A 24,362-nucleotide genomic window follows, 5' to 3' on the forward strand; every position below is an offset into this window, starting at 1 on the left:
GTCCGATCGATCGAGAAATCGAATGGTGCCGTGAGCTCGTATGAAATGTATACGTGGCGCAGATGTTATCGAGGGAGAAAAAAAAGAAAAAAAATCCGCAATTACGTCGAACGGTTTTCTTATTTAAACGAAGCGAGAGCGAAGGAAGAGAAGGCGTATAATCGAGGCAGGGATCGTGGAACGAGAAACTAGATCACTGGACTAAATGGCTGATAGGTATATTCGTTTGGAAATTTCACGTTGCACGGTGTTAATTAATTACGCCTCCTCTATCGCCCTTCCTCTCTTAATTGCCCCATAATTACTCGAGTTAATTTATGCGAAACGAACTCCCTTTCGCGGGAACCCGTGAGAACCAGTGTGTGAACTTTCGAGACGACCCTTTTGCGATTACGATATCGCGTTATTAATCGCGTTATCCTTAGAAATCTGCCTGTCATATAATGAATTTTTAAAATGCTAGAAGGATCTTTACCCCGATAGCTCGTAATTTCGGAGAAAGAAGATACGATCGAGAGAAGAGCTCTATATTAACATAAATAAAATAATATTGTGAGAAAACGATCCGCTGGACTCGTCGATAATTCTACCTTAAAAACAATCTCCCCCCTTGAACACTCGAAACGTTATAACTCAAAATTTACCGTGCACGGAGGATTTATGCAAAACAGAGAGATCAATCACTTGCGAGAAAGTAAAATCGGTGAGCCATCTAGCGGCAAGCATTCGAAACCGCTCGGCAGAAAGAATCGAACTAGAAAAATATTCATCGAGTGTTTGTATCTTAATCTTATAACACAGAGAAGGACAAATTATTGTGATACAGGTATAGTCGGTTCGTGCACTCGTTCGTTCAACGGTCACGGGTGCACGTGCACACGCGTGCCTATCTATACGAGGCGGCCTCGTGCCTCGATCGAAGTGTATCGGGCCTTGAATGAAAGAAGGATTCGAACGACTGAATGAACCGAGGCAGCGAATGCGCCCGAGCGAACGAGCGTGCGTGGAAGGAGCGGCGGAGCGGCGTGTAGGAGCAAGCGTGGGCGAGCGCACGCGTATCTGCGAGCGGTTTTCGGGTACGAATATCCTCTCCGTCTCGTCTTCCACTTTTTTCCACTTCCTGCGTTTGTACGCTTTTGGTGGTCCTTCCGCGGATTTTACGATCTTCATAACGCTGCGATTAATTCGGAATCGAGATTGTTAAGATAGATAGATAGATAATGATACAAAAAGTAGTGGAAGGAACTTGTGCGTGTTATACGAGCGACGTCAATCTGTCTCCGACCTCCGAAGAGACGGTAGGCGTACTCGCGATTCTAAATTGTATAGATTAGAATTCGTTTGATCATATTCTGAGATTGTTTTGCTTGTTTTAAATACGGAGATAATGTACAGGCATTAGGTGGTCTTTGAAAATGACGTGTCCAGACCGCAGATCTGTTTATCTACGTTAAGAGACATACGATACTCTCTTACGATAAAATCGAACCTATCTTCCAACCAATTTTATACAATATGAAACGAAAGTAAAAAAGGATGGTGAAGAAAAATGTAATTATCATTTCCGTATAACCACGCATAATCATCAATTAAAATCGATATGAACGTTCTCTTAATTAAAACCTTCATCTCGCGAAATATTATATCGTCGCGATCAGAGGATAAGGATGTCCGCATATAGAGAAAACTTTCTAATTACATTTTTCGCGTCAAGATCATTGTCTCTCCTCATTGTCACTCATCCCTGACCGTCGTCGTCACGAGTCAAACCAGATATCCGATGTCGATCCTTGTGTGTCGCGCACGCGCTTCCCCGTGCATTGTGTTGCAAATGAGGACTCGTCGACAAGGGAAGGCGTGAAAGTCTGCCTTCCACGAGGGTACCAAACAGAGGTTTGACGCGTGGCCGCCGGAGAGGGGCCGGAAGAAGAATCGAAATCCCTCGAAAGAAGATCTTTGTCCCGTGAAATTGGACGTGAGACGCCTTAATTCGTCCCGATCGAGCGTGTATCGACGTATTCAACACCCACGTGACAGGAGGCCATTCAGTGTAAATCGCGAGCGGACACGTCCGGGCCCCGTGTAGCCGCGCGTTTACGCTCGGGGACAAGCTTAATTCGTGTTCGAGCGTGCAACGGCCGTCCGTTCATTCGGCCTCATGAATGCAGCACCGCTGGAAAACCGGTGTCTCGTTTCCTTCTTCGTTTCTGCCTCTTCCGACCCCTCGACGCCTTCGTTCGTTTCACCGTGGACCACGAATACGCGAAATTACTCGTACTCGTACTCGTTCCAGGGGATCGAGTGTACGTGTGTGTAAATTTGGATTTGTGGCAGTGGCCACGTGGGCGGACTAGGTATCCGCGTTATTGGTCTGCCGATTCCACGGTATGTATTTCACCGTGGTCCACGAGATCTGGTAGTCTGTGAATCAGTCGAAAGTTTTCGTTTCTTCCAATTTTCTACGTAAAACGTTGTATCAGAACGAATTATATATAGTTGGTGTTAATACGTCTTTTTCAGAGACAGATAGATAGGATTTGTAGGAAAATTTTGAACGAAAGGTTGAAAGGACATTTCAAGTCGAAGTCAAGGAACTCAAGGAATTTATGGTAGTGCGAAATATTTTCCACTAAGACTGTAATTTAACTCATTATCGGTGCTAAGAGGACGAAGAAAAGATAGGCTCGGTAATCTCGGGTGTATTCTTCCTTCGGTACAACTCGAATTTCCCGGTACAAAAAAATTCACCACGGCTCTTTACCCATCCCTTCGACAATTATCGTCTCTTCGCCCACGATCGTAAAGAAGCGGAATTTCTACTAAGCGAGGATACTTTTATCGATCGAGGACACCAGAAATCGTTTAACGATCGTAATTCGCGAGGGTTTAAATAAATTCGGCGGTCGGTTGGCTACGTTACTCTCCTTCAAGTCCTCCGTCGAGGATCGTTCGAGCCAACCTCCAGGCACGCACGGCGCTCAGAGGTTATAATTCAACCTCGGCGCGAGCTGAGCGTATTCGTTCGCAAGGTTGACGTTAAAAACGATGAGGTGTTATTTCTTCCTGAAACACGCGCGCACAAACATGTAACGATGCCTTTAACCTCGCGTTTGGCAATGGTAATTAGTATCCTACGGGTCGAAAGGAGATATTAATGCGGCACACGTAGCAACCATATACATTTGTCGTATTTTTTTTTTTTTTTTGAATAACTTTTCACGCCTTTTGTTACGTATATTCCGCAAAAAAAGAAGACTTATCTATCCTCCTCCTTCTCCTTTCTATTTTTGCGCGGTTTCAATGTTTGTCGCGGCTCGTTAAATGATTCCTCGTTTTCGGAAGAGCATTGTGTGCCTTTTCATCTCACATCCTGGAATAGTTTCGTAACGCCGCGTTTGGAGAAGAGTTTTACGAAAAGTTGCTGTAATTGAATGATCGATCGACGTGAGTATTCGTGCAAATTGTTTTGATCATTTTTTATATCTAACGAGTCGATAGATTACACTTTCTTCCAATTTATAATAACTCGTAAAATATCTTTTCAGATATGTTAACAAATTCCTTAATTCTAATTTCTTATCGTTATATACACAGACACGTTCAAAGACAAAACGCACACGTTTCAGCTTCAATTTCCTGTTTTACAACATATCAATGAACATCTCCATCAACGAAGATTTCTCCTCTACTCGCACACAACATCGCGTTTTTTTTTTATCCGAGCTGTTAATACACGTGAAAGTCGAACGCATTCGAGTTTTCGACCGTCTCCCGACCAAAACGAGACGTTTCATCCCACAAAGATAAAGATTCCACGACGGGAAGAATTTCGGTGTGGAGTTGGTACGGATTCCACGAAAGAATTCGCCGCAGAAGGGGTGAGTCCGCGCGAGGGGGTTAATGACGAGAAAAGGGGGAGGGAAAAAATGCGGCTGAGCCACGTCACTCGACAGGTAGTCGCCCTGGGAAGATCGTAGACGCCGTGGAATCTTCTTTGTGGGGCATAGAATTTTTTTTTTTTTTCCACCAGATCTCCTCGTACCCCGAATCCATCGAATCGGTTTCACCGGCGTTAAGGTCACAGGACCGGTGCAACGCGGCGGAGATTCATTTCGGAAGATAGGGCCTGGAATCGAGAGAGAGAGAGAGAGGAAAGGACCGGTCGTAAATTTCTGTAAATTCGTGCCCCGAAATATTATCTTCGTTCTCTGTACTGCTGTAACACTACACAAAGGAAACACGGCCGGTTTCGTGTGAAGTACAACGAGTATCGTTTGTTTTAACGTGTACTCGCGCGACTTACAATTGACGAAGTACAATCGAAAGTATTAAATGATCACTTGTTTTATTTGGAGAAATTGTATCAGCGGAATTTAAATTGAAATTACACGAGTATTGTTTAATCCATTTTATTATTTGGAATCTATAATAGGAATATAGAATAATAATATTATTGTTATTTTTTCTTTTTGATATTTATAGATGTATAAAATTCCAATATATTCTTTTTTCCTTTTTTCATTATTGATCCTTAGCTTTGGAAGATATATCGGAAGTGACATTGAAACAATAATAAATCAATTCAAATAATTTATTGTTCAACTATTTTTTTAACGAATTTTGATTAATGAGTCGAAAGTATCTTAAAAATTTATCGTCCCAGTAACTATCATTTATCGCATAAAATAAAATATTTTTAATCAACGTTAAATCACAGGAGCAAAAGATGAAACCCGATTAAACTCTTCATCTTCCTGTACTTTCCCTTCTTTCGTTCAAGTGCGTAGACCACCAATTTTATTTCAATTCACGGTCATCGATGCAAACGATTCCGCAGGAGCAATTTCAACTCGGTAGAAACGAGACACCGTAACGACCACCGTTTAATCGCCATTGATCGGCCGGTGATCCTCCTCTACCTAGACCCGAATAAAGTACACCGGATCGGTGCCGCAGGAAATTCGTACGTGGGCGAGCAATCTCGTCGCATCGTCTCCTATCGTGACGAACGATTTAACGTTTAACATTGCCCACGCATCCAATTGTACCTAATGCGTCGGCAGAGAGCTCGAAGTAACGCGAATAATTTCCTCTCATCGGGCCCTTCGGCATGCTGTCCGACATCGTGCTCGCCACGCTATAAATACTTTTGACACTTTTGCGTTCGAAGTGTAATCACGCATTGTTTTCGCTCGCCCGAAACCTTTCCGCTACTGTCCATCTATAATTAAACTCTATAAATAAACTCGTCTATGAGGGAACACTAAAATGAAACTCTTTCGAGGGACAAAGAGAAAGAGAGAGAGAGAGAGAGAGAGAGAGGAAAGAATTTTAAATCGAAATTCTTTTAAGAATTTTATAAAAGAGAGTTTTGAAAATTAAATTTCTTTGAAGAGAACTTTGGAGATCTTTCAGCAAAGGGAATTTTTTAATAACGTAACTGAATTGAAAGTGAAATTTGTATCCTAAAAGAAGAATTTAAAATGAAATTCTCTTATTAAAGGGAACTTTTTAAGGGAATTTCAATTTTAAATTTTTATACCAAAGGAAATTCTATAAAAGAATCATAAATTTCTTGCGTGAGAGGGAACTTTATGAGAGAATTTCTTTTTTATTAAAATAATCTATTTTACTTATCTCCATTCAATTTCACAGATTCAATATTATTGAATATCGAGTGAAAAGGATCAAGCACCGCGTTAAACGGCGAAAGTCGAATGGTATACGGAAAAACGCGGAGCTAAAGAGCGACGCAGATCGGTGGACAGCGGTTACGTACTACGTACTCTTACAAAGGTGTGTTTATCGCACCTTTTCACGTAGGCCAGTGTGGCGGATGCGGGTGGGCGGACCGGGATCGGGCCCGTGGCGGTGCAGCGAAGCCGGAGAACCCACGCTGGAACGAGCATCGGTAATTAAACGAGCACCTCGCCACGAACGCGTCATTTTTAATCGCGAATCGCTCTTCTCGAAAATCATTGCTCCCTGCCGGCAGATGCTCCGCCATTTTTGCGAGCCTTTTCAATCGACATCCTCCGATATTTTATTGCAGTGGACGTAAAAAATCATTTGATTAATTGCTACGATCTTATGCATCTCTTAATTTCAGTGGGTTTTTTCGAGATTCGAATTTCTTCGAAAAAAAAAGCTTTCAAAACTTTAATTTGCGTATCCGAGAAGTGGATGTGCAAGTGCTAACGAAAATATTAGGAATACGTATGCATTTAGTCCGATCATAGTGGAGTATTAACTTCTCTTACCCTATAATGTTAGAGATCATATACTAGCGTTGATCTTTGACCAGGGAATCGCGTGTTGATGATTCGAAGGAACAAGAAACTCGAGTATTAGTCGAAGCTTACCTGCCTAGGAAGGTGCAGGTAGCTATTGTGACGCTAGAGGTAATTAATGGCTTCGAGACAGCTTCGATCAGCTTCTTCTACTGGCTTGTAATAAAGAAGCGAGTCCATAGAATTATATAGGTCATCACTGTTCGACATTGATCTTATCCATAATCAATTCGATCATCGTTCAAAACTTGAATATTCCATCATGCCAATTACCACTAGATTCTTCCTAGAATCTAGGTAGCTCGAGGCTCGAACTATTCGCACTTTGCATCCAAGACTGGTAATAATATTCAATCGGCCATAGTTACTGATGGAATTCATTTCCAATCAAATGACGAAAATATATATTCGAAATCACTGTTTTAAATCGTCATGGTCTTAAAATTTCGTATTATTTCAAAGATGAAATTCGAATATCCATTATTAGCCATAGTTTCAAAATAGAAACACAGGATGCACGGTATCATGCGTATTCGACGGTCCATCGAAAACATGGTACGAAGTCGTGCCAAGGCATGAAGGGTTCTTTTTGCTCGAGGGAGAGCCAACTTCGTGTCGAGACCCGTATAAGGACCGACTTGCACGGTACAACACACATGTGCCTTCCAGTACACGGGATCCGCTATACTCTGGTACCGATATCGGCTATCTCTCAGGATCGTGCGTAGTTAATTTGTCGTAGCTCCCTTCTCGGTTGCCGACCAATCTTTTTTTTTCTCGGGAAGAAATGTTCAGGTAAGGGTACAGTCGACTGTATACCTTCCGCTTTTCAATCTTGCCTTTTCATTGGGACTTGGCTTCGTCAATATTAACCATGTGCGTTGTGCAACCCTTCCACTGTGCTACTTTTCAAACTCTGTCAATGGTATCCGTTGGGGGTACGTTTAAAAATCCTCTTGACCAACCGCTGAAAGAATATAAATTGGTACGTGAATCATAGAAATTGTGGTTGAACTGTGGTATTTGTTGTGACAACAGGAATGTAAAAAGAGAATATCGAGTATTATTCATTAATATATGTTTTTTAAATGAAAGCTCAATATTATATCTCAATTGTTATTCTATATTATTATCATTGGTATAAATCTTGCAATATATAACAAAAAAAAAGATTATTCAATCAATTCTTATATAGACAAAATCTTAAATAATTTTTAGTAAGAAATTCAAAACTTTCTCCAATGTTAATTCTCTCAAAATTGAACGTTATTCGGTTCAAATTAACTCGCACATAAGTCATTTCTTTCCGATTCTTTCCGCGAGCAGTTTGCCGACCATTGCATGCGGCTGGAACCTGTTACATGCGCGCACACGGGAGCCGTAAGGTCCGCAAAGCGACACGTAATAATACGGCTGGTAGGCCGAGTGGTAGGCTGCTCGTACGTACATAAGTACTTGCTTACTTACGTACACACGCCTCAGGAGCTACTTTAACCTGTTCGTCGCGGCGCTCGAGAGATCGGGTCACCCCGTAGAGGGGCCATCGCCTCGAAGGAACTCGCGGCGAGAAAGGATCAGGCGGCTCCGGCTCTCTCGTGATCGGCGGCCAGAGCAAGGATAGAGAAATGTTTGTGAATGCAGCAGAGATCGGTCGTGTTTCCTGGAACACCTTCTTTTTATCATCCTCTCCTCTTCACGACAGGATCACGTCGAATCCTCTTCGATGCGCATTCGCCAAACCGTGTATTATGCAGATATTGTGTATATCGAACAGACGTGAAAGTAGAAAGTGGCATGGTAGAGGGAGGGCATTGGCAGAGATTGAATCCTAGACCGAGCTACACCTGCTTCGTGAATCGAACTGCGGCGTGTCTCCGTCAAATTTATGCGCTCAGAATCATGTCCTCGATTTTAAATCGATAGAGGTATCTCGCGAGATCCGTGTTTCTCGTTTCATTTTCGAGTGTAACTCGCTGCAACTTAAGACTTCGAATCTCAATCGAAAGAGGATATTTATTGAAACTGACATATTTTCGGAGTTGCAATTGTTCATTGAAATATAGATGTTAATAATATATTTATGAAACATTTTTGAAAGATCAATTTTTGTTGCACAGTTGTTTTTTTGATTTTTAATTTTAATGCTGGCAATAAACAATGTATAACAAGTTTGAAGTTAAAATGATTTAACTTCGAGTCGTGAAAGCCTTAAAGCGTTTTTGAATGGATCTAAATTTTGTCCTAGCGTGTTACGGATAGTCATGGTGGGCGTACGCGAATCGAACGCGTCCTTTCAACGCTACTTCCGCTTTAACTCGCCGCGCAGTTAGTATCTTGTGGGCGAACGAGAGTATCCGCGGTTGCGTGATCGCATATCATCATTCTCCTTGGACTAGAGTTTCTACTAACCACTTCAGTCTTCTGCTTTCAGATTTTTCAATGACTGTAATGTTTGATATAGACATGCTTCTGTTTATAAGTCGGTAGATATTTATCAGTCTATAAATATGTGGATATTTTCTTAATCGCAATATTTATTTAAAGAATGTTATGAAATCATTAATAAATTTCATCGAAAGTATGTTTTGCAATTAATAATTGCAAAAACATAATTTTGGTTTGGTAATTTCAATGTTAAAATTACCAACAAAATCCATATACTTATAAACAAAGGTATATAATGAAACTACTTATCAATACAGTTAGTTAATTATAGTTTCAACTATTTACTTTTATTCTCACGTCATTATTATTGTTCATAAAATACTTACGTATATTCATATCTATTTTAGTAACAACAATAGTATAATCATAATCAATTTTCCTTATAATATTAACAGCCAGTAAACATTGCCTTTCATAGCTGTAACATAAACTTACAACTTCTTATAAAATTTATTATCTAATCCATAATTCGTGAACGGAAATATATCTTATAAAATAACTTGAACATAAGGTTGGCCTCGTTAGACACCAGACCTAAGTCAACGTATGACCGTTAGTCGAGGGACAGTTGGGCCAAATGTTGGATTAACATAGGTTAAAACCGAAAGGTACGAATAACACCGGCTCGTAACTGTCCACTACGCATAGATTATTAGCCTTTGAGGTGTCCTGGTTCTCGATGCGTACTATGCAAGGACTCCGAGAGAACTTTTGCATACACGTGGTAGACTCGTTCACGCCTGGTGGATAAACGAGCGGCTGTGTCAACTTCTCTCGCCATTGGACGGGTGAACAACAGTAGCATTCCCCGGAGCGTGCTATTACTGCTCGATACTAGTCGTAACTTTGTTTTATTAAATAAGTGAGCGATCGTTGCGTAAGCATGCGTTTTCTGCGTCGCGGATTCAAGCAGCGATCGAACTTCAGGAAACCTGGAAATAAAACTGATTATTTGCAATATAAACTATGTAATTTTATTAGATTTGATTGGACAATTAAAAATATTGAGTGAGAAAAATTGTGATATAAAATAAGGAAGTCTATTTGCCTACCTTTTATCTTGAAAAATATATTTTTATTCAACTGAAAAATTAAATTATTCGATCTAATATTATTAAATATCATTAAATATTTGTACTAGAATTTAGTAACAAACATTATTTTACAATAATAATTTATATTATGTATCGGTCATTCAATTGAAAACAATAGATTTCTTTATACTTACATGAATAAAAATATACAATTTTCTTTTCATCGACATTACGATTCTAACCTCACAAAAAATCCGTCAACATCCGAGAAAATCATAAAAGTATGAATTTATTAAAAACGTTCATCAAAAATTAAACGATTCTAGAGGTTTTAGAGAAAATACAAATTTTATGCAACGATATAAGAAGAAGACAACGGAAAAAGCATATTTCGTCCTTGATCGAATCCGGCTTTCTCGAAAGTATCTTCGTCTCTTCTGGTTTCCATAGCTCTGTTTGAATCGACCTATATATTCAGTGGCACAATTAAAATTCCCTCCAAAAGAAAAAAAGAGGAAACAAAAAAGAGAAAGAAAAGAAGTTCTCTCGAACCGCAAGTATACACAGGCTAGCCGCTGCTCTTGAGCAGAAGATTCAATAGAATCGAGAAACCGCGCATGCGCAAGCGCGAAGACCAGACATCGAAGCAACTCGGCGGAAGAGTCGACCGTGAGGATCGAGACGAGAAGTCGTCGAGTATAACCAGCATCTATCCAGTCAAGCCAGTCGACCGGTCGACCAATCAGCCAATCAGGCGTCACGCGAGTCGACCGGTGCTCGAGGTGGAGTGCTCGTGTCTGCCAGTCAGTGTTCGGCCAACGTTCGTCGAGTGCATACCGTTGTATGTATGACGCTCATTTTCACGCATATTCAACAGTTCGTTCCCGTTGTTTGGCGTGGTCGCGCTCGCGCGCGCGGGAACTGTTATCCTGCTATTTTAATCGATTAAAAGATAAAATGACAAATCAGTGGTGGAAGAAGGAACATCCTCGTGCGTTTCTTGCAATCGAACGCGAGCCTCAAAGGAATCCCTGAAGAAATTACCGAAAAAGGATTCACGTTCCAGTGTTCAGGAACGAATTCGATTGTGAATGTGTTTGTGACTGTACGATGAGAGAAACGAGTCTACCAGTGGATTAAAGCGCCTCGTACACCCGCTTGAAGCAACGCCATGGCGCCCCCAGACAGGCACAGATCACCGAGGCCAGGCTCCGGGCTCAGCCTCTCCGTGCTCGGTGAGTTTACACGCGAGATTTTTAAGCTTTCTCATCTTTCGTGGTCGTTCACGATTCGCTCACGACTCCTTTGGGTGGACGAACCACGGGCTTGACGTCTCGAATACAACCTTTCACAAAGGTGTCGGTCCTGGTTCCCAAGATCCTTCTTATGTACCGAGACCTGGAAATTGTTTGTGTGGAGAAACGGTTCATCCATGGAATAACTGTTCGCCGATATTTCACGAAAGACTGAGTCTCGGAAAGATGAAACTCTGTGTTCATCAGAGTGTCACTGATTCGATCTCGATCTTAATACTGACTTGGAAACAAAGAACTCATAGTATAGTATAAAGATCATTCGATCTTTTTTATATCTCGTTTAGGATGATGTTTCTTATGCGTACGTTATTAATCTTCTCTGATTAAATTTTCAACTGGTTTATTTTCGTTCTTCGATTAAATTTTCAAGTTTAAAGAAAAATGAAAATTATGATATAACAGAAAAATAGCAACGATTAGAGATGTAAGATTTTTTATTTTGTTAACGTACAACATTCATCCCTTATCTCAGATTCGATCGTCTATCAGCAGCACGAAATTAACTATCTCGAACTAGTTATACGGGAAGATTTTCGCGCGTTCTTGGTTTCTCGATCTTAGACTAAGTGCTTCGCGACACGAAAGCTTCGTTAATGCGAGGGATAGTTTTAATTAGCAAGGAATGCAACCAGATTCAAGAAAGAGGAATGCCGCTCTGACGAGCTCAAATGGCGCTTAGATTACTCACTGTCTCTTATCATTGAGGACGCGATTACGGTCTAAACAAGTTTCTTTAAATCATCCGTGTTACAAGGTCGTCATTAGAATTATTAGTCTCATATCCTTGACAATCATTACTTAACTTATTATCTTTAATTTATTGATATTTTTAAACTTTAATTTCTCATCGATCTTTTCGTGTTCCGTGAGTTTGGAACGGATGAAGAGTAACAACGAGACCGTTCGAAATTTACGAGCGCAGAACACGAAAACCAACGTGTCTAGTCGTTTGTAATGAAGGGTTGCCAGGGAACAACTTCTAGCGAGACCACTGTAATTTTTTCGTCTGAGGGCCTGAAATTGGCACGATTCAATTTTCTTCTCCGACACCTGATCTTTTTAAACATAAAAATTTCTTCTAAACTCTTACAAAGAAGAGTTACTCTTATAAATTTAGCAAAAATTAATTGACGGAAAGCTATTCATTCAAGTTTCCTGAAAAATTTTCTCTACTAATTTCTTTTTTATTTAATTCAATTTTTTCTTTTCCTCGAAATCCGTAATCCTAGCATCAATCGATTATCCTTAATATCATAACTATCGAGATTTCTGAAAAACCAATTCTATAACATCTTTCTTAATCTCAATTCAACTTTTCTTTTTCTCTGAAATGATAATCTCCCAACGTTCATCAACGATCACGACGCATCCTCGTTACGTCATAACGCACCTTATCTCCGGATAAATCGTGACAAGTGACTCATTGGTCGCGTACGAGTCGACAAGGAAGATGTTAACACTGCCCCTGGATATCGCCGTCTCCGGAGGCGGACGCCTCGCGAGCTCTGAAAACTGGTCGCGTATACTTGCCCCTCTGCAACGGAGTGGAACCGGCCGCTTCCGTTTTCGGTACACGCGTCCGACTGGTTCCCAGGAAACTTATTATTTCGAAAAAGGGGCAACCAACGACGTTCGCTAGGCATCAGCTCGGTCACCGGCCACCTGTTGCACTCAATTAAATGGCGTAATTGACGCTTGCTTTTTGGAGCGTGACAGAACGCTTGGCTTTTCTACACTGTCATTATTTTCGTTTATCTATCGACTTTTCGTCTATCGACTTCTCTGTTTAACCCCAATTTTTTTTCCCCATTTTTCATTGCATTCTTATTACCTACGCATGATATAACTTCATAATGGAATTCCGCTTATATGAACTCTATTTATTCTCCTAGAGTCACGAATATGCGATTTGATAACTTATGGAAGTTTAAACGTGAAATATAATAGGTGCACTGCGGAGAATTTAAACGTAAAGAAATGTAGAGAACAAACATAAGATATCGAAAGTAAAGTCGTTCATTATCATATTTAATGAGTGAAATAAATTTCTATGTCCTATTTTTGTTTAATTCAATATTTTTAAAAATATTAATTTGCATAAACATTCGCAGTCTAATAACAAGATATTATCATTCAGATCAAAATTTTCGGGATGCCGATATTTATTTTCTTTAATTTCATTATAAAACATTTAATATAATACGTTTTATAACATCTTATAAAAAAACATTATATCGATACGTTTACTAGAAAGAATTTGAACATTCGTACGTGCATCTGCTTGCAACTCCTGACAACTTTACGTACATATATTTACAGAGTGATATAAAAATAAAATTACAATTGTCCATTACAATCGACCACCCTTCTCTTCTCATTATCATACTCACTTTGTATTCTACCTTCCTCCATTAATACTCTGTCTGTTGGTGAGAACGTGTACAAAATTGCAAGCGATGAAGAAGGAATTGCGTCTTCGACGATCGATTTCCCTCGTACAGGCGTCGAGTTGTCGACTGACAACTGACCTCATACCTGGCCGCATTTGCAATTGGAAGCGTTCGCGGTGCGCGTCATCGACAGGAACTACCAGCTTCATTGAAAATACACGGTGTACGGTACTGGTCGGTCCGGTGCCAGTCGATGAATCAGGCTTCACGCGACGCCGATCGTCGTCACGCGTCCCTCTCTCGATCGGAAAAAAAGAATTCCATCGCGTGCGTGAAATTCACGCACGCCGCCTCGTGTAACAATGCACACGTTGAATAAGAAACATCTTCTCGCCCGTCTCTTCCTCCATATTTATACATATTTTCGAAATTCTCGCCTTCTTTGCATACAGAATTTCCATTTCTATTGACGAACTTTGTAACTATTCTTCTGTAATTTTTTTTTAATTATTATATTATAGATTTCTCTATCTCGTTTGCATAACAGAACAATTTCATTTCATTGACGAACTTGGATTTTTCTCTATTCTTTATCTTTCTTTTAATCACGAATGCTTTATATCCATATCGAAGTTCTCTAAAGAATCTCCATTTTCAATTTCATAACTATTCTTCGTAACATCTTATTAATTTCCTTTCATTCTTTATCTCTCTTTTTTTATAACAAGTATATAAAGAATTATTACTAATCGTAGACGAGCTTGGTCAATAGCTTAGGATTCATTCAGATAACGCCGTTGCCCAACAGAGATACCTGTTGTTCGAGGTAAAACGTTTTCCCCGCTGGATTTATGTCGCAACCGATGGAACGAGACGGCGTGCGACAGATTGCCAACTCGAGCCAGCCTTGCACAAATTAAATCATTCAACTCGATTCCTTCTTTTCCGACCCAGCCTGTCCTTTATCCCCGCCACTTATCTCCTGGCCACCATTCTTGCGGCCGCTCAAACCGCGAAACCGAGATCCAGTTTCTGCGACTTCCTGCTCCACGTTTATATACATCTATATCGTTATAACTATTCTCTTCCCCTCTTCCTCCCCCCTCCTTTTTTTTCCATTTCCATCAACAACGACGACCGCGGATAGATTGCTTAATTGGCCGCCGTAGATTATGAATGAACCGCGCGGCCGGGTTAGCGAAACTTGGAAACGTGTTTCGCAAGATTCTTCGTCTTTCTCGTTCTTTCGCAAATGTCTGGCCGATTGACGCGCAGCAACGAACCGTTCGACGTGTTCGCCACAGCCGCTTACGCAACCTGCACAAGCATTTGGAAGTTCGATTCCGGCCGGCGATCACGAGGTCCCACGCGATTTCTACAGCGATACCGATTACTTCGCGCCCGTTTATTATAGGTCAACCTTATCTTTCTATGAATCTCGATAAGTTGGAAACGATAAGGGCGGCCGGTTGTGGAGCGAACGAATCGCTGTGAAACGATAATTGCGATCGGATTGTGCCGAGGCGTCGTCTCTCCGCCTTTCCAACGAAATTCTGCTTTCACGAGCCTGCTTTCTACCGTCTTTGCTTTTTTCGGGGATCGTTAGAGGAAAGTTTACCTTCGAATTTTCGGTAATTGATTGTGTTCCGTGGGTGTATAGATACTTAACTTCTTTGAATTTTAGTGTACGCAATCCCTGTTTATTTCAATGAAAAATGTAATTTCTTCTGCATTTTAACTTTGAAAAATGATGGAAATATGTACGAAAATAAGACGAGGCTTTAAGACGAAATCCAAAATCAGCGCCGTCCCTGCACTTCAACTTCAGAACACGAGAAATGGCTGAAATTCTCGAGATCGTGCAATAAAAATCCTGATACAAAATTTCCCCAAAAAACTGGCCCCGAAGCCAAGCTTGGCAAAGTTAAACCGGAAATTTATTAAAATTTAGTATCCCAATCAGTGGTTCCTTGTGCGGTCCAAAAACACGAGAACACGAAAGATTGCCGAGATTCTCGAAATCGTGCAAAAACCGGACGAGCAAAAATCCTGATTTAAAGGTCCCATGCCTATAAAACTAGTTTAGCACGAAGTTTCTCTTCCAAACGAGGATGGAATGGTCGCGGATTAGCGAGGTTGCGCGACTCACCAGTGGTCGCCAGACGGTTGTGAGGCCAACGGACTTCCTACTCGGCCTCATCGGCTATTAACTTGGCAGGTTTCTCAGAATGGACGTCCCAGACGCGACTGGTAGGACTGGTGTGTCTGCTCTCGACCCTTCGCCTCTATTCTTGCCCTCGTCACCAGACTTGAGCCCCACGATCTCGTATATATATATATATATATACACATGTACATACACGTATGTGTCTTGCGCATGGACACGGACAGGTCAAGGAAAGGTTGTAAAGCATGGAGGAGATTGACACTTTCCAAGCTATTGTTGGCGACGCATACGTACGTGTCGTGTATTTTCAGGACAGGGAATGCACTTGGCTGCTCGGACAACGGGCCTCGAAGGACGTGCCTGTTGAATCGAATACAGGGAATTGGGTAAACTTGGCTAGTCGAGGAATGGGAGGTGTTCGAAATTGGGATTCGATCGGGAAGGGATTATTGGGATATGAGAATGATGGAAAGAATTAACGATAAACTTGTCATCTTCTCTCTTTATATAAGAGCAGGAAAATTAAATCAATCATTGGGAAATTATTAAATATTAATTGATTAACAGCGGTAAATATTTTGTGGGTCATGTAATTTGAAGCTGGACAATCGTTATTTTAGTTCCTTCTGTGGGAAAGAAAATTGGTTAGGATCAAAAGGGACGATTGTGTTTTTCTTCTCCTCAAAAAAATGCGTCATCGAGTCAATTTCCAAGTCACTTTCATATTCAAAAATCTTTCCTAGACGACTACTTATACCAAATGAATCACCCAATATATATAATCGGTAACAAGCGTGCGACAGGGACTAACAATCATCCAGGAACTTGAAAGGAAAAATCAATTTCCCATGCATTTATTTACCGTATTAAAATCCTTTTCTTCCTCGCGTGTGGGGTCCTGGTGAAATAAAATTCTCGTTAAAATTCGAAAAGCAAAGAATACAAGGGTTTTCGGAGGCACGAGAAAGTGAGTCACACAGCTGACGGTTGTGAGATCAGCACGGTTTCGAGGTCAAGATACGCGTGTTCAAAATGCATCGCGCGCCATCTTTTTCGTTCACGCGTATTGAAAGAGGAAAAAGGATTCCAGTCTTCTTACACGCGTCTTCTTCGATCGGCTCGCCTCGAAGACGAGTGTTCGCAGGGCTTCCTTGCCTGGCTTTTGTGCAAGACGACTCTTCTTCTCTCTCTGCGCAGGATGCGGATGCTTACGGTCACTCAGCGGGATGCAAACAGGTGTGTGTTTCACAATCAAATGATTATCCGGTCTTTGTGAAGATTTTTTCAGTTTTATTGAAAATAAAAAAATTTCTTAAATTAATGAGATTAATTGTATGCGCGGATTTGTTTATTAGGTAATTATTTCGTAGGAAATCAAAGATAGAATCGAAGATAATCTAATTTGGAAAATTGAAGATTTAAATATTGATATAAAAATATATTTGTAGCAATAATTCTCGTTCCATCAATTGTAATTCTCACAAGATTATGAAGTATTTCGAGTGAATAATTGCTCTGAATTGATTTATCTTAATACAATTATCTATATTATTAATTTATATTAATTACTTTTTCTTTTCTTTATTTTTTCTTATCTTATAAAAAAGAAAAAAGAATCGAAAATTTTTAAGTATTACAAGTCGGAAAAGCGATCCTCTCACCAATATTTTTATCTTTTCTCAATCAAATCTTATTATTTATCAATTTATCTATTATTGCGCTATCTATTTTTTTTCCCGGACATCAAAATTTATGATTATCTTTATATCATTTTATAATCGACATAACACCGAACTAATTGCCTATACAATTACCTGATTCCAAAGTGAAAACAAAGCATCCAAAGACCGAATGATAAAGTGAGGCTCGTAAAAGAGGCATTGGCGAGAGATTGAATAATCTAAACGAAGTTCAATGCGAGTCGATATATCCCCGTTTCGAAGGATCGAACGGGTGAAACAAATGTTTTAAACGATCTATCTCGTATTATTACATCCTCTATGCGATAAATCGATTGTTTGAAAAGCAAAGGGGTATGCGGTAACCCTACGAAATCGAAATAAGTTCTGTCGCGATCGAGTCTTTTCTTAGCTCGTCTCCACGGTTAATTCCGTCCGCTGATACGAACACGCTCTTATCAATGGCTCCAGACTGCTGTCGAGTCTGTGGGGCCCAGTTAATCGGCCAAACACTAGGAACAGACCAAGGAAATTAGAAGAATTTCATTCATATTTAAAAATTATCGCTTCTTGAAATGTCGGGCATACGTTCTTTTTTCTTTTTTTTTTTTTTCTCTGAATAGTTAATTACGATTGTTTTGCGATAAGAAACTTTAAGGTATTTAAAATATCGTATATTATTTAAATCAGTGTTTTTCAATGGATTGTGATTCAATATTGGACAGTTTGTAATGGACAACTTTAAGTTGTTTATTTATTAATCTCTTCTCAAAGAATTTTTATTGCACCATAAAAAAAATTGTAATCTGTAATTATTGGATGAGAAACGCTGATTTCAATATTGCAGTTTTTAGATCAATATAAAGTATCCGATTTATCTTTGCCATGTACAGTATATCTTTATAGTATATACTGTTATATAAAATGAAATTCATAGATAATTTTATTTATGATGTTGCTATTATAGTTTATGAGTTTCTCGATACGTGTATTTTGCAATAAATTAAACCTAAAAATCCTATCTCGCTTATTTTCTGATGATTTTAATCCAATTCGAGTTATAGTTAATTTAAAATTATTAATATTTCCTATCCGTTTAACAACTTTCCAATTTCCCCTTCCCCCCTCCCCCTTTTTTGTTGCAATATTTCTTATCTCTTTCGTTTCTTCTCCTACCTCGATCTATGCGATTCTATGCGTATTCAATGAGATTTAGGTCAGATCTCTGTATACGTATATCGCAGCGTTTATCGATCCACGTACCAAGAAAAACCATAAACCAGCAACACCATAAAGCAACAGCATGTAGAAACGTTTCCTAAAGATACCATTTAACCACATTACAACTTTAATAACGCACCGTTTGCAAAAGTTATAATACTTTTGCACAGCCTCGCTCCTTCGAGACGACCGATCTTCAGATCGGCGAAACGAAGAAGAAGAGAGAGAGAAAAAGAGAGAGAGAATAAAACTCGAGGAACGTTAAAGGAATAAACGAATAGGTCGAAGTGTGTCGAGCAAACAATGAATCCTCATACTCGTTCGATCACTGTCATCCTTCGCGAGGAGATGAAATGGACGATGATCGTGACCAACAAGATCAAACGAGCGTTCGGTTACGCGCGATTGAATCGAGCACTCGCAGCTTCCACGCATCCCGCTACCTCTCTTTTTCTCTCTCTCGTATAAATAATTGCACAATTTTACGCGAAGGAAATCGACAAGCGGTAGGCTCTTAATCACGATTAAATTAGGCCCAAGCGAAATTTTCCCTACTTGTGGCGAAGGGAAAGAAGGATAGAGGAAAGAGAAGAGCGAGAAAGAGATAGGTAGGGACAGTCCCTGTTTCTGTAGATTTTAATCCTGGAAACGAGCCGCCGACGATAAACGACAGATAACCCACGCCACGGTGGAGATTTTCCTTTAGTCGTCTACGATTTAATCTGTCCCGGGTAGAGCTTATCTACATAGCCGTTATCGCGCGCGGACCAGAGCTCAGGTTATCTCGTGGAAGCGGACAGGTAAGCGCTGTGCACCGCTCCGTGAGAGAGCGACGATTAGAGGCCGGCCGGTGGAGGAATCTCGTGAGGAACGATGGATGGAAATTGTTTCGCTTCGATTTTCTCGTTCCTTTCCAACCAGCTCGTTATTAACCTCTATTGATCTATTTCTCTTCGAGAGGCCTAGTCGAGGAGTTAATTATTTAACGGAATATCGATCGCGAGACTTGCGATTTCGTATCGATGATGAATTTCGTTCGAGCCGTCGAGGTTAGATCGATCAAAGTTTTATTTGAATTATTATCGTTATACTTTTGTTTATTCGATTGTACACGTGAATTTTAAATCGAAAAATTACTCCTTAATTATTACTCTCTTAAGGATCAGTTTAAGAACCAATCAAGAATATTTTCCTATCGTCTCTTCTTTTTATCCCTTACTTTTATCTTTCTTTCGTTTTTCGATTTTTAGATTATTATTATTATTCGTACGTACAAAATCCTGGAAATTAAATTTTAATCGGGCAAGGAGTTAATTTATCTCGAAACGTAAATAATAAATATCGATTCAGGAATAATATCATCGGCAATATAAATTAATCAACAGTGAAACATTATCGCGGATATAAATTCACCGTGTTTATTGAAGACGTGGAAATCGAACGACGTTCGAATCGCATACGCAATTAAAGGACGATCGAGCAATTAAACTTAGGAAAGGACAGAGAGTCGAGCTGTACGCTTTCCATATAATAAAAGCGGCACGATTAACATAGCTAATAGAGTCGCGGTTTCGACACGAGGCTACGTCAACCACGGTGCAACGACATTCGGGTTATTAATCGCGCATCGTTGGGAACCCGCTTGCATGCTTGTCACAAAGAAATTATCCTCTTCATCACATATCCTGCAATATCGAAGTTATATACCAGATTGAACTTTTCACGGTGAAACGATGAGATTCCGCGAGAAAGATGCAGTTTGAAATGTCTCGAGTTTCTTCTGAACGGAATAATCGTGTACAATAAAGTATAAATAGAAATATCGGATAATCGAGAAAGTTTTGTCGTGGCGGGAGAGGGAGAGGGGAGGGGGGGAGAAAAAAAAAGAAACGTCACGATTTCAGGAAACTTCTTTTTTTAATAATTTCTTATTTTTAATTCTCGTACGGATAATTGTCCAACAGAAAAAGAAGAACATTAAAAGTTAGAGTTGGAACAAGAAATTTTAATTTACTCGTGAAAGCTTTTACAGAAATGAGTTCTCGTGAATTCACTATAATTAAACATAAGTAGATACGCATAGAAATATATAATTTTAAATGTGATCCAGTACACACCCAATATTAAATCTCTGCAATCATTCTCAATTATCTCTATTTTATCGTATATATTTTTTTCATCATAAAAGTAACGACAGAACCTTCTCCTTTCCCCGATACGATCTCAACGTTTAAAATCAATTACATCGCGAGACCAACACCATTGTATTTAAATTTGCATATTCCATCCTTAACCAGTCTTCTTATACCAGCCTTTCATGGCTAATTGATTCCCAGTTAAATTGCAGCGTTCGAATCGTCTTTTATTTAGATCTACCCAGGCGAATTCTACTTTCCCGCTTTTCCAATTAGCCAGTTTCAAATCGAGATGTTCCCCGCATTCTCTCCAAAGGATCGATCGATCGATCGATCGATATTCGAAGAATCTCTTTCGATTCGAATCCTCGAGAAAGTCGTGGTTTCCAGCCGACATTTCCCCCTCTCTCGATCGTTTTGCACCGATTTGTTCATCCATCGCGCGGTTTTTGCACGCGATATAGCAAGGGGGGAACACGATCGAGGCGTCGTTTTCGCAGTCTCCAGGTATAACAGAAGGCGCCGATTTAAATACGACAGCCGTAGGCGAGACACGGCAGGGTAACTTTCTCTCACTCTTCAGGGTATGCATCGAATAACGATTATTACGCGTGACTCGTCGAAACCAAAAACGATCTTTGGGCAGCGGCACCAGCCACGATCTCAATTCGCCGGCCGTTTTATACTTTGCCCCCTCTTGCCTTCCTCCTTCTCCTTTTTTCTTTCTTTCTTCTTTCCCCTCCCTCCTTTTTATTCGTCCCTCCTCTTCTTACGCGACTTCTTTCCCGTCGCAAGGCGCGTTACACGCGACCGTTCCCTTTTTCAATCAGAACGGTGTTAAAATTCATTTAAGTTTAATCAAACCACGTTGCGAAACAACTTGCAAGAAAACGATACCGTGTAACCTTTTAAAACGCCATGTGTAATTTTCTCTCTTCGTGTTATTACGCTTATACACACACACACATATATACGTATGTATGTGTATGTTTGGTAAACTTCTTCGTTTTCGGTGAAAGATTATATAGGAAATTTTAAAAGAAATTTTTATTACTTTTCGTATGTTCGACGCAATTTTTTTTAAACTCGAAGAGAAATTAATTTTAATCGGGTTACGCGAAACTCCTACGTGCTCTTTTATTATATCGTTCCACTCTCGATTCAGCCACGAATATGTATGAATTTATTCTCTTCTCAAGAGCGTGGGATGAAGACAACTTCTTTTTCTTTTTATATACTCTTGAATCCAGAAGGTAAAAAAGATAAGTAAGCAATCGAAGTTTGGAGTAAACCAGGCAAATTTTGAAGATATATCTCTTTCCTTACAAATCCTCATTCCATTAATCCGTTTGAATTAACACGGCGCGAACAGATCTTTCTAAATTTACGTCGGACATATGAAAAAAGCATTGATCCCAGAAAAAATTTCTCTCTTCGCACGAGTTGAGAACGAAAGCGGCGATGTAAATGAAAAACGATGTTTCCCCTGTCGGGATCTCGATTCGGGTCAACCAGTCGGCGACGGGGTACCGATATTTACGAGGACGCGTTGCACCCAGGAGCAAGTGAGCGCGATGGAGAACGGAAACACCGCCGGGGGGACAGGTGGCCCCCAGTGCGGACATCGTTTTCTGCTCTCTCGGCTCGTGAACGGGCTTTAATCGCGGCCGTTCTCGCTCCGTTCCTCGGCTACATCGTATATTTTATCGCTGTCTCGTTGGCACTGTTCGAGCAGAGAGGCTCGAAAGAAGAGGAAGAGAGCGTCGGTCCGTGGGCAGAGAGGAGGCTGAACGGATTTAACGAGCCTTTACGATCGTCCAACAGGGAGAATCAATCGTGAATCGGGCCCAAATATCACGGATATATATGTGTGTTTTGTCCATTCGTGGAGGATCCTTCTTCTGTCGTTCTAATTTACTGGGCTACCTTAGATATTGAATGAGAAAGGGGATACAAAGGGTTAGGGACTTTTAACTTGATTTATGAGTCTGTTGAGTTTTTTCTGTTCTCGTTATTGTTATTTATTGGGCAGGTGGTAATTGACGAGACTCGAAGAGACGCAGAGTTCGGGAGAAAATACGACGAGGATGATTGATGCAAGCTAAATGCGTGATTAGGTATATACAATTTTTCCACTCAACGACGGAGAGTATTGAGAGGAGATCGATCGAAAGTTTCTCTATTCTCTTTTCATTTTCATCGAGCCTTGTCCACCTTCTCCGTGTCCATATGACTCTGTAAACGTTTCTCTTCCGCTCCCTTGATGCAAAACGTTCTCTTAAAGTGTGCTCGACACGCAGAGTTCGCCAAGAGGGCGAGGAATGCGGAAGCATCGATATCAGCACGCGTCGATAACCATAACGATTGTACCACTCGTAGAAACGCGAACGAGTCGAACGGCACATCGTAACGGAGGGAAAAACGTGGTTGGGAATCTGCCGTGATCAAAGATCGATCCCCTACTTCGTGCACCGCACCAACACACGTGTTCGCGCGCATCAACAACAGAACGATCGATAATAACTTTGAAATTGTGCGCGCGGTTCCACCTTCTCGATAAGGAGGAATCGAGTCGTTTTCCGCGAAAGTGTCGGCTCGCGTAATTCATTGGCGGAATAATCGGGGAGAAAGTGGGAAGATACCGTTTAGGTGGCGTAGCCTATCAACCTCTGCGAGGAAACGAAAACGAGGCGCGGAAAAGAAGCGAGTTTCGCGCAAAGCGACTCTGCCACTCGTCGATCGAGCCTTTTGATGTTTCGAAGAACCGTTCACGGTCTGGGAAACGTGGGAATAATAGATGCCGGATTTACACGGTTCAAGGCGCACCGAGTGTTCTCTCCACCTGAGTGTTGCTAGTTCTCACCTTGTTAGATCGAGCGTGGAAGAGAAAAGAGGGGAAAAAAAGCGCGGCGAGCCGAGGAAGACCATTAAATTACAATACAAAATGCCAGCGAGTGAAACGTGTCTGGATCGTGACTATCTCTGTCGAACGGAAAAAACGGCTTAATATATCCGAGCCCCGAGCGCCACGATCGCTCGAGTTTCTTCGTGGCCAGCGACAAAAACTGCTGTTCACGCTTAAGTTCGCGGCGGGAAGGGAAGAAGGGGGCGAATCTCTTGTCGTCGGAATAACCGCATACGTGTTCGACACGAGGTGAAACGTTGCCTTCGTACGAACCTGGTTGAGGATAGGCTGCACAACTTCTATCTAATTTTTCGTTCAATCGATAGAAACATTCGAAAATGTAATAATACAGTGAATTTTTAACTCGAATACGCGACAATCGAAATTATTTGATATAACTGACGAAATAACTGACGACGATTCTTAAGAAAATCAATGCTTGAATAATTGATAAATTGATATAAAATTCACCAGGATTGGTAACTCGATTGGATTCGAAAAAGGAAATGATTCTGGGAGATTTTATTTCTCGTGCCGTGTAACCTGTATCCCGGAGACAGTCGGCGCAATTAACGAAACACTAGATCACCGTTAATTAGATATACGAGACGTGGAAAATAAGAAGTTGTTCCGAGGAAAGGAAGGAAAAAAGAAATTACATCTTATGGACGTTTCCTCGACCTTCGACTCCTTTAGCTGCTCCTCTCTTTCCGTCCATAAATCTCGGCTGGAAGGGGCGATGCGAGGAAGATGGAAACTGGATACACACGCGGCGGAAAC

The 24,362-nt window shown here is 40.6% G+C and overlaps 1 protein-coding gene and 1 long non-coding RNA gene across 6 annotated transcripts in view; one reads left to right on the forward strand and one right to left on the reverse strand.

Moving 5' to 3' along the window:
* Positions 1–24,362, forward strand: part of LOC107996307 (protein TANC2) — a 44,953-nt gene that overhangs the window by 11,413 nt on the left and 9,178 nt on the right. For 2 of the 5 annotated variants that reach the window (XM_017054285.3, XM_062085732.1), the window contains exon 1: positions 10,429–11,004. The exons of 2 other annotated variants lie outside the window; for them this stretch is intronic. In XM_017054285.3, the coding sequence (XP_016909774.2) occupies positions 10,941–11,004 (64 nt within the window). In that variant the 5' untranslated portion in view covers positions 10,429–10,940. Of the gene's footprint in view, positions 1–10,428; positions 11,005–15,327; positions 16,879–24,362 lie in introns of those variants that run through there. One more of the 5 variants, XM_062085731.1, reaches the window with a different exon arrangement.
* On the reverse strand, positions 9,001–10,436 carry LOC107996309 (uncharacterized). The gene is made up of 2 exons (XR_001765769.3): positions 9,964–10,436; positions 9,001–9,667 (listed from the first exon to the last, which is right to left on the reverse strand). It is a non-coding gene; the product is annotated as an uncharacterized LOC107996309 (long non-coding RNA).

This window comes from Apis cerana, linkage group LG15 (genome assembly GCF_029169275.1).
Source record: "Apis cerana isolate GH-2021 linkage group LG15, AcerK_1.0, whole genome shotgun sequence".
NCBI classification, from domain to species: domain Eukaryota; kingdom Metazoa; phylum Arthropoda; class Insecta; order Hymenoptera; family Apidae; genus Apis; species Apis cerana.